The sequence below is a fragment of the Sciurus carolinensis genome, chromosome 1, assembly GCF_902686445.1.
Source record: "Sciurus carolinensis chromosome 1, mSciCar1.2, whole genome shotgun sequence".
NCBI lineage: Eukaryota > Metazoa > Chordata > Mammalia > Rodentia > Sciuridae > Sciurus > Sciurus carolinensis.
In genome coordinates this window covers 72,790,039-72,807,277 of record NC_062213.1, presented here as the reverse complement: position 1 = coordinate 72,807,277, position 17,239 = coordinate 72,790,039, and the positions used below count along the sequence as shown (strand labels likewise).

At 36.2% G+C, this 17,239-nt stretch overlaps 1 protein-coding gene across 5 annotated transcripts in view; it reads right to left on the bottom strand.

The window, feature by feature from the left end:
* Asph (aspartate beta-hydroxylase) overlaps nt 1-17,239 on the bottom strand; it is a 222,989-nt gene that overhangs the window by 73,788 nt on the left and 131,962 nt on the right. For all 5 annotated transcript variants that reach the window (XM_047553821.1, XM_047553827.1, XM_047553834.1 and 2 more), the window contains one exon: nt 2,735-2,820. In XM_047553821.1, coding sequence (XP_047409777.1) covers nt 2,735-2,820 — 86 coding nt within the window. The remainder of the gene's footprint in view (nt 1-2,734; nt 2,821-17,239) is intronic.

Here is a 17,239-nt window from a genome sequence, read left to right as displayed (position 1 = left end):
AGCAGAAATACATTCATATAAAAATTTGATAAAGTATGTTGATCCCCTTTGACATCATCAAAGTTGTAAAAATAATGGAATATCTGGGCTCTGTCTAGGCATCATTTGAATCCCCTCAAGACAGAGGCTGTGTGACTTCCCTAAGGGATCATCAGTTCTGCTCTTATGTCAGCTAGTTGTAGTGCTAATGTGTCTACTTTTAGTACAAAGAAATTATCTTTCCTCAGGGTACAAAGCTCTGAACACCATTATGCAATTTTTATTTTTAAAAAACCACAGTGCTTATGAAGAATTGCCTAAAAATGAAGTGTTCTTCCACATAGCTTATATTTTGTCCTAGGACCGAGATAGTTCGTTGGAGAGATATGTGGGCCATATTGTTTTGGCATGATGCTAAAGGGTATTATAACACAACTATGCAGATGCATTCTAGAATCCATGGGTGTGATGTTAGGATGTTGTGCCTCCAATCTACCCAAGATCTATAGCAGAACACTTCTCTTTGAACTTGGTGCAGGCAGTTCCTTTGATGAACATTACAAAATTTCCAGTTTGCTTCTGTTTCTCTTGTTCTTCCACAAGGAAGTATAGGTGGCTAGCATGATTTAGAGTCTGTGGTTTTGAACCTTCATGTGCTGACCTTACTTTGGCTCTGTTACATTTTCCCTACTCTCCCTTTTCCATTTTCATTTATGATACAATAATAATCAGTGATTTCAAGAAAAAAGTGAATATATTTCAAATCCTTTTTGGGGGTTAGGAAGGAACCTATTTATATAAAATAAATATTATTTTTAAAACTTAGATGACAGGGGCTGAGGATATAGCTCAGTTGGTAGAGTGCAAGTACTGAGGCCCTGGGTTTGATCCCTAGCACTGAAAAAAAAAAAAATGAAAGATGTGATCTATACATGTTTGGATGAAAAAATAAAGTGAACATGTACTTTCATGTAATGCAGTACTTGAACCTGAGATGTGATTGAGGCTGAACTGGCTCTGTCTGGGACATACCTTAGCTTGATCCTCAGACATGCTGGTGCGCTAAATTGCTTTCTCTCAAATAGTAGGTATAAAAATAACCCTAAAAAAGAGTTAATTGTGCTGTTGACTCTGTCAATAATACAGCTTCCTGTTTTTTCGGAAGCAAGAATTGCATATGTGGCCACTTCATCCTCCTTTATTTACCCTGATATAGATTCACGGTGCTTCTAGAGGAAAACATCATAATTTCTCCAAATGAGCAAGACTGGAGAAATACCCAGTCTTCAGTTTCAGCACTTTAATATCCCACTGACTTATGTGCCCCTTGGTAACAGAGCTCTTCTTTACCATTCATTAAAACTACACAAAAATTCTTCTCTAAAACTGTTCATTTGTGCTTTATCCCAAAAGTCACCTGTGCATTTGATTTCCTTCATTTTCATATATGGCATTTAGTACAGAGAAAGTAGAGGATAACAAATGAGGTAAGAGAAAAAGATTTTTGCTTCATTTCTATTAATAAAATTAAAAAGAAATACAAATTCACCACAAATAGTAGATGGCTTCACTTCATGAAGTTAAACAAGATAGATTTACAGATCATTTTATGTGGTTAAATTTAGGGGCTTTAATGACTTTTCTATACTATTCTTTGGAGTTACTACATGTTTATCAATTAGTGCACAGGGTTTGACCAAACCTTGGCTTTGAAGTCTTGTCTAATGCTAGTTGCAGAGGCCTTTATGCTTATTAGTGGATTTCCAATAAACATTTGGGAATCTCATTCTTCTTCCATTTTAGATCCTAACTTGTGCGTTTTTATTTGCTAACATTCTCCTTCTCCTGTTTTTTTGTAGCTAATGTCTACTTGATCAAAAAGTATATTACAGGAAAACTAACAAGCATTACAAAATTTAAAGTTAAGTACAAAGAAAAAGGAATTTCCATGAAAAATAAGCAAATGATTTCATATCCTAACTACATTGTAATAAATATTTTGGAGCGAGATAATGACATGAATCTGGTCAAGTTATGGGAATAAATAATTTCAATTTAAGTGTCAATTCATTCTTTTTCAAAACATTAATATCTTGAAAGGAATGCAGATATATTATATTCCAAATTAACTGATGACAAACCAAAGCATAAAATAGTCATGCAGAAAACCAAGGATGCCTGAGGTTAACCCTAAGTGAGAAAACTGTCATACTCTATTAACAGTTCATCTATTATCAACTATCCCAATAGTGCTGGGCTAACCTATTTTTCATTTTACTTTATTTTTTGCAATGAGGTACTATGGAATTTAAACAAAACAAAACAAAAACCCCTTCCACTAATCTGGTATGTGGCAGTATTATTTCTTTTCTTTTCACTTTGATCTTTAGAAAAACCAACAAAGAATTAGGAAGATAAATAAAGAAACTGAGGCTCACGATGCAAATGATTGCACAAATCTATACAACTGTCACATGACAGAAGTGGACTGGCACTCAATTCAGTTGTACAGAAAGGAAGTTCAATTTTTCTGTGCTCATTGGCTGCAATTCCTTTCCACTGGATGCATTTTTTTTTTTTTGAAAAGTGCAGATATGCCTAGGAAAGTATGTACTCCATTCAAACTCCATTCAAAGATTGTTTCTTTTACATTTACTTAGTATCATTATCACAATTATTTTTACAAACCAAGGGTAATGCCTGAATTTACTTGATAAGAAAACTATTGAACATTTCTGTACAAAGCAAAACCTACCCTTTTACGGAGTTTTTCTGCTGCATCAAGTTCAGTTTTTATAGTCTTATCAAACTTATTTAAAAGCTTAGGCTTCTTCTTCTTAGCTGAAAAAAAAAGAGAGGTTTTTATTTTTAATTGTTTTTCTGTCTAGAAATAGTTAAGAATAGTAACTGGCAAATAGTGAGAAGCCTGATCTCAAACACATGACCACAGAGTAAGCGCATTCCAGGTCACCTTCTCTTTTCACCCCCAACAATACGATAGTGTGACAATCAGTAACTGCTAAGGATACAACCCTTCCAAACACAGGCTTACAGATATAGGTGGTCCTTCCATACATAGGTGTGAAGAGTGGTGGCAGAAGATGGGAGAGCAGTGACTGAGATTGGGGGTCTCTGATGACCTCATGGTGTGACATGCCTGGTGCCTGATAATGTTTCTGTGCAAGGGCACAGGATGCTTAGCTGCTGTGGCCATGCCCTGCTGAGTCCTATCAGTTCTGACCTTGATCTCAGGCACATAGCTCCTAGGAATAAAGGAATTCTTTTTTTTAAAAACTTTTTATTTAAAAAACGACTTTTTTTATTTTTGCAGACTGCATTTTGATTCATTGTACACAAATGGGGTACAACTTTTCATTTCTATGGTTGTGCACGATGTAGACTCATAACATTTGTGCAATCATACATGTACATAGGGTAATGATGTCTGTCTCATTCCACCTTCTTTCATACCCCTGCCCGCTCCTTCCTCTCATTTCCCTCTATGTAATCTAAAGTTCCTTCATTCTTCTCTCACCCCCTTACCCCATTATGTATCATCATCCACTTATCAGGGAAAACATTCAGTCTTTGGTTTTTTGGGATTGGCTTATTTCACTTAGCATGATATTCTCCAATTCCATCCATTTGTCTGCAAATGCCATAATATTATTATTCTTATGGCTGAATAATATTCCATGTGTATATATACCAGTTTCTTTATCCATTCATCTGTTGAACGGCATCTAGGAATACAGGAATTCTAATGCAAGACAACCACAATGTTTCACCAGTTCTGCTTCTCCAATTCCTGCCTGCTTTACAGTAATTTTTAACAATGGATTTTCTTTAAAAAAAAAAAAAGTGGATACAATAAATGGACACAATACCTTTATTTTATTTATTCATTTTATATGGTACTGAGGTTGGAACCCAGTGCTTCACACATGGGAGGCAAGCACTCTACCACTGAGTCACGATTCCAGTCCAACAATGGACTTCCTAGAAAGCTACACAAAGCTCCTAACATTGCACTTTGTGACTGTGGATTACAACAGTGGAACCAGATGTCCTGGTTTCTGCAACTTTCCAGAACACAAAGTATGATGCTTACATTGTCTTTAAACTGATAATGAGACATGTATAAATAAAGATTGCTAGTGTAACTCTTTAGATCTGCATCTCCATCAGAGAGCAGTGCTCTACCTGATCCCAGCTTTATCTTCAAAATCTATGTTTGTGAGTATTTATTTTTCTAATCCCCCTTCGCCGGGCATTGGAACCGCAAGTTGGGTGGTGCTGATCAAGGCACACAGGTGTACGTGTGTAAGTGGCTTTTAAAAACACAGGCATACATTGTTTTATTGTGCTTCACTTCATGGCACTTTGAAAATATCATGATTTTTACAAATTCAAAGTTTGTGGCAACCCTACTTCCAACAAGTCTATGAATGCCATTTTTCCAATAGCATGTGATCACTTCAGTATGTGTATATATCACATTTTAGAAATATTCCAATATTCCACACTTTCTCATTTTTACACCTGCCATGGTCAGACAAACCTCAGCCTATTCTCCTCTACTTGCCATCCTGTCTATCTCCCTTCCCCTTAGTAAAGATGTGTGTTATACATCTTTACTACTTTACCCCTTCAGTGTTCTGGTATGCCTTGTCCACCACATGGGCAAACGCAAGTCTTTCAGAGGAGAGAGGGCTCAATGGTTATGGCAGGGGTCTGAAGCCCAATTCTGTCGCAGGCAAGCTGGTCTAAACTTTTCTGATTCTCATTTTCCTGCTCCATAAAATGGGGTAGTGTTTTAGAGAATTAAATTGCTATTGGGCATGAAGTACTTAGTACAGTGCCTGCATACAGTAACTAGTACTCAGTACCTAAAAGTTAATGTCTGCAGCTGTCTCTGCAAGTTCATTTGTTTCTTTTCTTTTTTTTTTTTTGGGTGCTGGGGATCAAACCCAGGGCCTTGTGCTTATAAGGCAAGCACTCTACCGACTAAGCTATCTCCCCAGCCCCTCATTTGTTTCTTTTCCTTCTGATTTTACTTGGCCAGGTTCTCATTTTATCTGACAAAGTTGACCACTTCCTTCTTTCCAAATTGATTCATTTTCTTGACTTCTGTGTTTCCCCCATCTTAGTTTTCCCCTGTATTCTCTGGCCTCTCCATCTGCTTGGTGGCTCCTTCTTTGCTGATGTTACATTTTACAGGGTCAGTCTTCAGCCCTCCCATAAGGCTTTAATGACTTAATTTTCAAGCTGAGTTACAAATTAACTATAGTTCATTATCTCATGCATTATAAAAATCATAAATCCTAGTGCTTACCACCACAGATAACTCAAACTCAGTAGATGAGAGACAGTTCATTATTCCTCACCCATTTATGCATCCTGGTACTTATCCTACTTCAGAGAATCACACCCTAATCATTAGTTGTCCAAACCAGAAACTTGGTTAAGGAGGGACAGTAAAATAAAGGGAAGGAACATGTGGAATTAACCAAAGGAAGGCTGAATGAGACTGCTACTTTTCCACACTCACTCTGCCAGTCACCATGACAGGAGCTTCACACACACCATCTTTTTATTTTCTCAACCTCCCCAACACAGGAGATTTAACTCTACAGATGAGACCACTCTGGTTGGGAAAATGTTAGTCACCTTTTCACTCTGCTTCTCTCACCCACATGGGAGGAAGGGGGCATCTACTTGTGTTCCAAGAAATGGAGCATTTCCTCAAAAACCCTTAGCACCCTGTCTCTCCCCAGCAGAGGTGATAGGACTTACCTGACTGCTAAGTTAATGAATGAAAGAGCTTGCACAGCTAAGTCCCACTGCCTCCCAAGACCATGCATACTGAACTGGGCTAACTGCCTGGAAAGTGCGTATGCATGGCAGGGCAAGGTGCCACACGCCTGAAATACCAGCGTCTTAGCAGGCAGAGACAGGAGGGTTGCAAGTTCCAGGCCAGCCTCAGCAATTTATGAGGCCCTAAATAACCTAAGGACCTAAGGAGACACTATCTCGAGGAAAAAAAAAAAAAAAAAAGAAAAAAAGAAAATGAAAAGAAAAGCACATGTGACATGTGTACTGAGTAGGACAGGGCTTCTCAGAAAAGTGCATGCACACTGAGTCTAGCTGCTCACACCCAAAGGGAGAAAGAAGTTCCCACACTTGAAAACTAGGGCTATTCTACTCTACCAAAAGTGGTGGATATGTTCAATTCCAGGGTTTAGTATTAAGAAGTCTGTTAGTCCTAATTATACAAGCCCTTTCCTTCAATAAGCTCTCATCAGCAATATACCGACTTTTATTTCACTGCCTTTGAATTAAAATCGATTGATGTGATTTTAATTTTATTATATTTTCCTCTTATTCCATCACTGAATCCTGAGTCCCTCTTTTGATGAAAACTACAAACATCTAAAGGAGAGGCTGAAAAAATACCAAAGAATGGGCTTTTTCAACAGCATGTCATATGTTAGCATATATGTTGATAGAGAAAGTGAATCCAATTTGATTTACCATGATGAGAGTTCATGTCTTGTCATCTCAGTACCAACTTATGTCTCCCAATTGCACGTTTTCCTTTTGCAATCTGTCAGCAGAATGACAGTGGGATCTCCAGGAAAGCCTGGTGTGTACCCAAGATAGGGGTTTCCTGCTGGCATCATAGGTTTTCCCTAATGTGTCTCCTTTCTAATCAATTCAAATTAACAAGCAATTGATTTACCAAAAAAAAAAAGTACTGGCAGTTTAGAACATCTAAAATAGTCAATAGTAAAATAAAAAGTGCTTGTAATGGAGCCATACTGAAAGTATCTTGGTGTCACAATATTTCAGTAACAGCACAAAGACCACAAAATATTAAAATTTCATTGTACCTCTTACTAAGAAATTACTATCTCATGTTTTTATATAGCTTCATATTTAACAGCTTGTAACTATTGTTCCTATTTGAAATTCAAGTTTTATTTTATTATGACTTTTAAAAAAAATTACTTGAAAGAGGGTCTCATTATGTTACCAAGGTTGACCTTGAAGTTGTGATCCTCTTCCTCAGCCTTCAGAGTAGCTGGGGTTACAGGCAAGGACCATTGAGTCCAATTTTTATTTTTAAATGTGGAAAAGCCTTGGGCAGTTTTCCAAACTGATAAAACAAATAAACAACAACAAAATCTATACAGGCTCATATCTTCCTTTTTGTTCTGGAAAAGCACATAGTCTAGCTGTAGAAACGATTCCTCCAGGGTTCTGGCTATGAGGGGAGCCTGGCAAACTTTCTCAAGTTCTCTGGGCCTCAGAATTTCCATCCACAAATGAGTGCCTAGGGCTGATTCTCTCAAGATCTCTTTGGTCTCTGAAATCCTGTACTTCTCATTTTCAATTGATTGGTGAATAATTTTTCAAAGTAGACCTATAGGGTATTGGAAAGGATTATTAATTTTGTTGAATATGGATTTCTCAAAATGGTTCAGAAGGAATCTATGCTATAGTAATTTTTTTTCAGTCTCTGCCATTACAAGTGTTTTGCCCTTTGCTAAAAACACAAAGGAGGGGGAATAAAAGGAAACAGTTGCATTTCAAATCCTTACATCCATTCGTTCCTATGTCATCGTGGAAATATCAAGAGCAAATAAAATGGAATAGGAAAATAAAATCATAGTGGACAGCATAAGACTGCACTAATGATGCATACTTAGCATAAAACTTAATGTCAATCCATCTTTATGTAGTCCAGTGAAGATATTTTCATAGTGTGGTGCATGGGAGGAGGTAAGAGACAGAATCTTCATATTACTCCACGTTCTATACTTATTCCATGGAAGACAGTGAAGAAAACAGCAATTTCCTGCGAAAAGCAACAATTTTCCAACAAGTCTCCCTGTCTCCCACTTGTCCCCATGTTACATATTGTTTCAAGGAACTTTCTGAAACACAATCTGTGTCATTGCCTTGCTTAAAATACACTCACTGATCCCCCCAGAACATACAAAACAAAAACTAAATGGTCTCCTCATGATCCTGCTGCTAGTTTCCCATTCAAGAGAAATGACACCACAAAGACATACACGAATACTCTTATGAGATGTTTACCTCAGCAAAGTTCATAAAGGTCAAAAAGTAGAGAAAATGAAATGTCATCAGCAGGTAAATGGATAAGCACCTGCTGTGCATCCATATGATGGAATACTATTCAGCAACAACATGGGTGATTTTCAAATGCAAATAGTAAGGGAAGGAGGCCTATTTCAAAAGGGTGGTGACTGCTTCCACTTACCCAGCATTCTGGAAAAGGAAAATCTATCTCTAGGGACTGATAAAAAGTGGCTCTAGAAGCCAGGTGGGGAAAGGATTGATGACAAAGGGCACTATTAGGGGTTATAAAGTTGTATGTTAGTTTTGGTAGATATACTATGTCTAGATGTCTATGCAGTTGTCAAAACTCATAGAAATGTACAGTATGAAAGGTAAGTTTTACTATAGGTAAAGTACACCTTAATAAACCTGACTTTTATTAAAAAATTATAAGGAAATGACAAATCCTGTGATTCTTAATTCCTCTTATTGCAGGGATAACAATAAAAACATTGAACTTTCTGGACTGGGGATATAGCTCAGTTGGTAGAGTGCTTGCCTCACAAGCACAAAGCCCTGGGTTCAATCCCCAGCACCGCAAAAAAAAAAAAAAAAAAAAATTGAACTTTCTAAAAATAAAATGAAAATTAGTTTTGCACTCCCTCTCTACCACATAAACCTATTGGGAGGTAAATGAAATTCAACTATGCTGAAGACTCTCCTCCCTACACACACACAAAGCATGCTGTGTGAGACTCACCTAGGCCTTCAATGACATTTGTTTTCCTCTGTGATCTCAGCTCAGCTACCATTTATACTCGAGGCTTTCCCATCAATTGGCTAATGGATAAGTAATCTGCATTATATTCATATTCAAGATCCTCAGTATATGACTCTGTACACAGTGGATAGAGCCTCAGAAGTTGGATTGGAATCAACTTCAATGGTTCATTCACTCAAATATGTGTTAAAATGTCTCTGCCTTCCAAAGACTGGGTTAGTTGCTGAGAATTCAATAGAAACTTTCTCAAGAAGTCAATTAGTAGCATGATAGTCAGTTTTCTGTTACTGTGGCAAAATGCCAGAAATAATCAACTTATAAGGAGGAAAAGTTTATCTTGGCTCATAGTTTCAGAGGTTTCAGTCTATGGTCAGTTGGCCCGGTTGCTTTTGGGCCTGTGGTGAAGCAGTATATTATGGCAGGGGCACATATAGAGGAAGTTGCTCACTGTGCAGCAACCAGGAAACAAAAGAAGGGAGAAACAAGAAGGGATGAAATCCCAGTAGCTCTTTCAAGGGTATTCCTCCAATTACCTAACTTCTTTCCTTAGGGTCGATCTCCTAAAGCTTCCACCAACTCCCAATAAAGTCATGGACTAAGGACCTTTGGAGAACACCTATCCAAACCATAGCATGTGTTTTTGAAGACGTGAGTGGATAATTAAATTTAGAGGAATGTGAGTACAGATTGAGTATCCCTTATCCAAAATGCATGGGATCAGAAGTGTTTCAGATTTCAGAAAAACTGAATTTTGGAATATTTGCATCTACATAATAAGTTATCTTAAGTCTAAAGATAAAATTCATTTATGTTTCATATGCACCTTATTAGCCTGGAAATAATTTTATACAATATTTTAAATACACCTGTGTTTTGAATGCAATCCATCACAAGAAGTCAGTGTGGAAATTTCCACTTGTGGAATAATGTCATACTCAAAAAGTTTTGGAGTTTGGAGCATTTCAGATTTTTAGATTAGGAATGCTCAAACTGTAATTATAATGGTGGACTAGAATTGTATAATCTTTTGGGAGAGAGCAGTGGTGCCTTTCCTGGAGAAAATGAAAACTGAAATAGAGTTAACATGCTTAGGAGAGGAAAAAGTATTTTGTAAGTCAATTACAATCAGGAACTTGTACATTTTCATTAGTTATTTTTCATGTAGGTGAAAGGCTAAAAACCTCTTTCCACTTGGATGCTAGGGTTTGACATCATAAAAACATAAGTTTTCTTCTTAAAGGAATCTGACCTTTCTAGAAATTTGGAAAGCTGAAGGTGTAGCTACTGCTTAGTGATGTTCATCTCTGACTTGCTTTCTGCCCACATCTGAGATGGCAAATATTGATAATGAGTGTGCTTCAAAAGTCAGAAATGTCCAGAGTATGTGATCCATGAGCATTAAGATTTTTTGAGAGTATCTTAACACTGACTATAAAAGGATAGTGCAATAACAAGACTGGGGCTTTCAAAACATGCAGGGTGAAGGTTGGACAGCTGTGGTTCCCCATTGGCACCTAGACAAAGAACCTAAGATGACAAGGGAAGCCACACAGAAGGACACAGCATCTGCTTCTGCACCGGAATTTGATAGAATTTTGCATGGCTAATTAAGCACAAACCTTAATTTCCCTTAGCATGTGTGTACATGTGGTGTGTGAATTTCCCTTACCAACCCCACCTGAAATGTTCTACTTTTTCAAGGAAAATAATGTGCATCTCAAGTTACTTCATTGTCAGGTTTGCTTGAACCAATTTTCCTGTCTTTTACAAATTGATCCCTGGTCTCCACTGTCACTTCTTGCTACTCACCTATAAAGCCTACATTTCTTTTAGATAGCATCTCAACCTCTGACTTTTCTCATGGTGTTATTTTGTGCCTGGAAAGCCCTTCTTTTTATTTCTACCAAGGAATACTCTTACTTCAACATTTTAAGATCTAGTTTCATTGCCATTCTTTCCATCAAGTCATCTACAATATCTTTGTGCAGAAAAGAACACCTTTCCTATGCTTAGATGGCGTTTTATTTCTAGAAATAGTAAACTCTTCAGACTGTGTTTAAGTTGGATTTGTGTACAGTGCTTGCTTATGCTCTTTCCATGACCTCTCCATCTCCCTGCCTTGCTGGGTTGTTCATTTCTATGAGAAAAAACTCTGTCTTACTCATAATTTATATCCAGCTTTTTAGCATGTGGTCTATCCTACAGGAAGACCTCAACAAATACTTCTGAAGACATGAAGACATGTGGGCATGAATGAATCAACCCATTCTAGAAGGAGACATGGCAAGGTCAATCTGTAATTTAGACATATCAGCTGCTGAAAAAAACATGACAAGCAACCCAGACAGACACTCAACAGAGAGTAGCTTGCTTTGTAAAGAAGATCTAATCCAAGCTTTCAGTGGACAATAATGTGGGAGAGGGTGGTGGGCAAGCAGGCAGACAAGAAAGAACATATATTTGAGATGATCCCTATCAAAGATCATATGGATAACGCTGATATTTATTTCACAAATCATATTCCATTTAAATTTTTCAGCATATTTAGCAATTTAGGAAAGAAACATCAGAATATTAGGCACAACTATCCAGGAAGCTCCTGAATTGCAAAGTGAGGCTAATTGTAATAGAAGAGAAAAAATTTCACAAAGCAGATTGCTTTTCTGCTGAGTCACTGCTTAATGGTTTACTGAATTTTCCAGTTTTGGTTTTGAAATGGGTTTCTCATGTGTTGCCTAGGCTGGCCTTGAACTCCTAGGTTCAAGTGATGTTCCTGCCTGAGTCTCCTAAGTATCTGGGACTGCAGGTGCAGTCACTGTGGTGGGCAAATTCTTTACTGACAGTAAGGAGTTGATGTTTATTGAGGACTTGCTCTACTAGACATGTGTGACTCACTCAGGCTGCAGACACTAAACAGCAGGCACCAAGACTGGGATTGTCCCTGGAAGAGTCCAAGGTGTCTATGTTCGTTACCACTGTGCAGTATCTCTGGCATCGATCCCAGAAGTTAAAAAGCTAGGGTGGATGTAAGGGCTGTGAGCACAATGACAGAATGGAATTAAGTATTAGCATAGGTAGTATGATGTGTGAAGGAAGTAGCTGAACTTTGTTATTATTTGTACCTAAGGAAAAAGGTAGTTAAATAACAACAGTAATTTCCCTTCATTTTATGCCTAATGTTTATATATTACACAGACACACTCTGGCTTGGTAGAAAGATCATAGAGTATGAATCTGGATGCCAGTGTGGGAGCCTCAGTATTGCTGCTTCTGGGGTGATCTGCTTAATTTTCATTTTGCTTTGGTTTTCTTTTGCAGTGTTGGGATAAAACCCCAGGCCTCGTCCATAGGTGAGTTCTTTACCAATGAGCTAATATCCTCAGTCCATGACTTGACTAGCTTAAACTTGCTGAGCCTGTGTGTCCCCATCCATGAATGTCTGACCCCTTTCTACTTACCCTAAAATGTCATTCAAGGAGTCTAAAGCATCACATCAATGTCAGTTACAACTTCTATCTACAGTATCTTATTTTACTTACTTCAAAATTCTGCTCTTTAATTAAATGGGAAATGTGAATTATCTTATTAGTAAAAATTTGACGTTTTGTTTTTATTTATGTTTTAAATACCAGATTTGCTCTGTGGTCAAACATTTCCCCGACAGGGAAAAGAGTCACTTTACCACATTATATCTCATCTAGTTTGTATTTCCTGAGTCAAAAAAGGACTAAAAAGTAATGGAACCACAATATATTTCCCTCGATTCCCAATGTCATTACAGATTGTGCATCCCTGATCCAAAAATCCAAAATCCAAAAGATTTTGAGTACCACATAATGTCACAGATCTGTTGGTTCAAAATACACATGCAGTGTTTCATGTACCAAATTATTAAAGTGTTACATAAAATTATCTTTAGGCTATGTGTATCGAAAGAATATGTAACATAAATGAACTTCATGTTTAAATTTGGGTCTCTTCTCCATAATATCTTATTATAAATATGCAAAAATTCCAAACTTTAAAAAATGAAATCTGAAACACTTCTAGTGTTTCATTTTTGGATAAGGGATACTCAGCTCTATGAATTTTTAAGCAGTTCTGTAAAATATGAAACACTATTGTTGTAGAAGTAATCTAAAGAAAGAATTTGATGAAAAATAATCCAAAGAGAAAAACAATTTAAGGGAAGAAACGTAATACCAAAATAAGATACCAAAGAAAAACTTGCTCAATATGAAAGACACATAATGAAGTTTTGAAATAGTCCTGTAAAACACCTTTATTACAATATTTTATTAATGCATTTAACAGTTAACCTAAGACAAATCCAACTACATATTTTAATCTTCCTATGTTAAAATTGTAAGTTAAATTTGCTTTTATGAAAAAAAATCACTGATAAATTTCAGAGTAAGAAAAAGAAATCTCTGGATTTGACATTAAGCCAAATATATAAGTTAAGGAGGATGAAAAAAAGAAGGAACAACAGAGCAAAGCCTTCGAGAATCTGGTATTAGGATTTTTTTATAAAATTTTGTCTGCTGTGGACACACACAGCACAAGCAAGCTTTCATCTGCCAGTTTCTACAAGACACAGGCGGGGGACGTGAGTAGGAGTCCTCAGTTCTTTTCTCTTTCATTTAAAAGTGGGAATTGTGCATGGTATTCCCCACTACTATGCTGCACACTGGGGTCTGAAATAAATCTGCTATCATATTGAGAGACAGTCATGTCATTTGCTGTTGAGAAATCCAATCAGCACACAGCCATGGAAGTGCTTCTGTCAGGAGTCTTTGTTATGTATTATCACTCAGTGAGAAAGGAGAATTAATGTTGTTGATCCAAAAATAACCCCTTCCAAGGCTTCTCTCTCTAAGGTGACCTACTTTGTATGGTAAGTATTACTGGGGGAAGAGGTGAATTTGGGCAGCTCTGGAGAGATGCTCTAACTGCCAGAATTCTGCTGCAGAGTGATGGGAAGAGCCGATGGTGCACCCTTCCTCACCTCCTACAGCTGAGGAATAATGGACTTTTGTTCTCCTCAGAATTAAATATCAACTACACGCCAGCAGGAGTTCAATATTCAAAGCTTAAACCGAACAGTTAACATAAATATTTTTCAGCTGAGAGACACTAACTAATACAACACAGTAAACATTATATAAAGGGCAATTGTTTTCATCTGCCCCCTCGATTGAAATAATGTGAGATTCAGCTGGGAGCATTCCATGGCGCCAGCAAGTATTTCAGTTTATTAAATGGAGTTGGCTGTCTCCCCATAGGGTTATTTTAATAAATTATACATCACTTTCCTTCTAGAGTAATAATCCTTTAACAGATGTGACCCCATATGTTAAATTAGAAATTTCAGAGACGCTAAGTGATGTGTTTTTTATACATAACGGAAACCCCTCCCTCCAGTGCCAAAGCAGTCCACAGCCTTTCCAACCCACTTCAGACACGATGAATGTCATCTCCATGTGCACTGTGCCATGAGAGAACAGCCACCTTCCCCCAATTTTATTTTAGAGGCAATTCTAACAACATAGGTCTTCTGGTTCGCTAGTCCTTAACTTACTGCAAGTAACAAAATGAAGGGGTCGAGGTTGTAGCTCAGAGGTAGAGCATGCCCTCAGAATGAGCTCTGGATTCAATTTCCAACACCAAAAAATAAAATAAAAAATAAATAAAAAAACAAAAGCCAGAAGCAAAAAGGGGTATGTGATCAGATGTGTACGCTCAGCAGCAGATAGGAGTTGACATACTAGAAGCAAGAAAAAGAGAAAAACCACCAGAAAGGAACCTTCACTCAAATAGTATTGCAATACAGGTAAAATGTGCAGGTGTAAATAGAACTACATATGTCAAGAGCGCCCCAAAGCATCACTGCACAATATAGTAACTAAAGTTCCTTAAAATGAATTTTCCAGTCTCTAATCACCAATAGTTAAAATTATGAGCAACTTACATTTTTTAAAAGGCAGACATGCCTAAAAAGTATTTTAGAAACATATCTTTCCTATGTTATTAATTTTGTTTAAATGGTACTTAACATTATTTAAAGTCATCTTTAAATATTTGTTCCTATTATCGACAAATAAAACAAAAATTTCCAAACCTCACTGTGTATCACTATCTCCAGGGCAACCTGAAACAAAATAGGTGATCCCAAACCTCAGGACTAAATAAATAGCTACAGGTGACTCTGCTATGCAACATCCCAGATATATCTAAAGACAGGATATACTACATGAATATATTATTTATGTATTTATAAACTTAGTTTCTAATACTATTTTAGTCTTCATTTCATTGTTAAGATATTAAATTCTGTATGATTAATTAGTGTTTGTCAGCATTGATATTGACTGGCATTCATTATATTTTAGAAGACAGAAATTACACAGGGTTAACTTTTTTAAAGATATCATCTTAGATTTTATCAAACTCAAGTGAAAGTCTTAAAATCAATTTGATAATCTCAGTGAAAAAAATTCCAAGGGTGACTTTAGAGTCTCTTCCTGTGCTGTGAGAATGAAAACGTGATGTTATACAATTTACTAATCTTGCTTTGCAGGAGGGGTGACGGACTTGATAGGATGACCACAAACTCAGTAAACATCTCAACCTGGAAGATCTTGGTCTCCAGGAAGTGAGAAAAAGTTGTATTTATTTGGCAACAGCAGAATGATAAAGTGACAGATAATTGATTTCTGGTATTTTGACAAAAACAGAAAAGACATGTTTAAATGACAGGTTTCTCACAGACAAATGTGATTATGAGTCAGGAATGGAGACAAAAGTCTATAATTTGATATATTAAAAAATCAAGTCATTGCCTTTCTAAAATAGATGTAGTAAAAAATGACACTACAGAAGGGGATAATATATTCAAACACTAAAGTTAGGCTTTAAAAATGACATCAAATTTCTAAATCTTTCCATACAATATATGAAATAATGTTTTGCAAGAAACTGCATATCAGGCATTGAAAATCAGTGACCTCTAAGAAATAAGAATCAAATTTACCAAAACCAGTGATAAAAAGAGAATCCGAAGAGTAAACAGAACAGACTTGTCACATACAAGGAAACAAGGGTAAAGATGGCAGCAAATATTTCACCAGGAAAAAACAAAACGGAGAAGAGTGGAGCAACATATTTAAAGTACTAATAGTAGTAGCATCAGAGAATTCTATATCCAGCAAAAATACTTCAAAAAAAAAAAAAAAAAGGCAAATGACACAGCAAAGCTGAAAGAGTTATCAAAAGTGAATTTGTTCTACAAAAACTAAACTAACATAAAAATAAATACATAAATAAAAATATTAAAGGACATCCTTTAGGTAGGAGATGGTATCAGATAGCAATGTGAATGTACAAAAAAATTGAAAAACTAGAAAAATACATAGGGAAATGCATGCTTTCTCTCCTAGTATCTAAATGTCTTTAAATTTTTATCTTTAAAAGAGAATTGTTTAAAACAAATTATGTGTTTTTTTGTTTGTTTGTGATAGGGTCCTGCTACATTGTTTAGACTGGATTGGAACTTGTAATCCTCCTGCCTCTGCCTCCTGAGTAGTTGAGATTATAGGTGCATGCCAAAGCACCCAGGAACAAATTAAATTTTTAACAAAAATAATAACAATGTAGTATGAACTTTAGAGCACACATAAAAATAAAATTTGTAATGACAATAGCACAAAAGTTGGGAGAGCAGTCTTATTCTAGGTTTTATATATGTGACTGGTATAATATCATTTGAAGATAAACTGCGATAAGTTGAATATATATTAGTATATCATAAGACCTAAAAAAATTCCTAAAGTACCCAAATAGTGATAACTAAAAACCCCATACAGAAGATAAAATGGCATACTAAATATTATTAAATTAATTCAAGCAAGGATAAGAAGAATCATGTTAACAAAGGAAAGTTGTGACCAAAAGAAAATAAACGGCAAGATGATAGATTTAAACCTATTATATCAATAAACACACTAAATGTAAACACACCAATTAAATATCCAAATTAAATGACAAAGAATCCAAGCTTGTATAAGAAAGCAAGACCCAACTGAATGTTGACTACAAAAAATATCCCTTGAATACAAATGAAAGTGTGTTTATCAGTCTTTAAAAAAAAAAAACAAAACTGCATTGTCAATGTGAATTTCAAAGTAGATTTCAGGCCAAAGAATATAATCACTGGTAAAAGAAGGATATTTCATAACAAAAAAGGAAACTGCAAAGAAAACTATAACTGAAGTGTTTACTCATCTAGTAGCGGAGTTGCAAAATATATGAATCAAACTGAAAGAATTATAAAGAGAAAATAAAATATGTAATATCAGGGAATCTGATAATTCTTCTCACTTAGTAATTGAT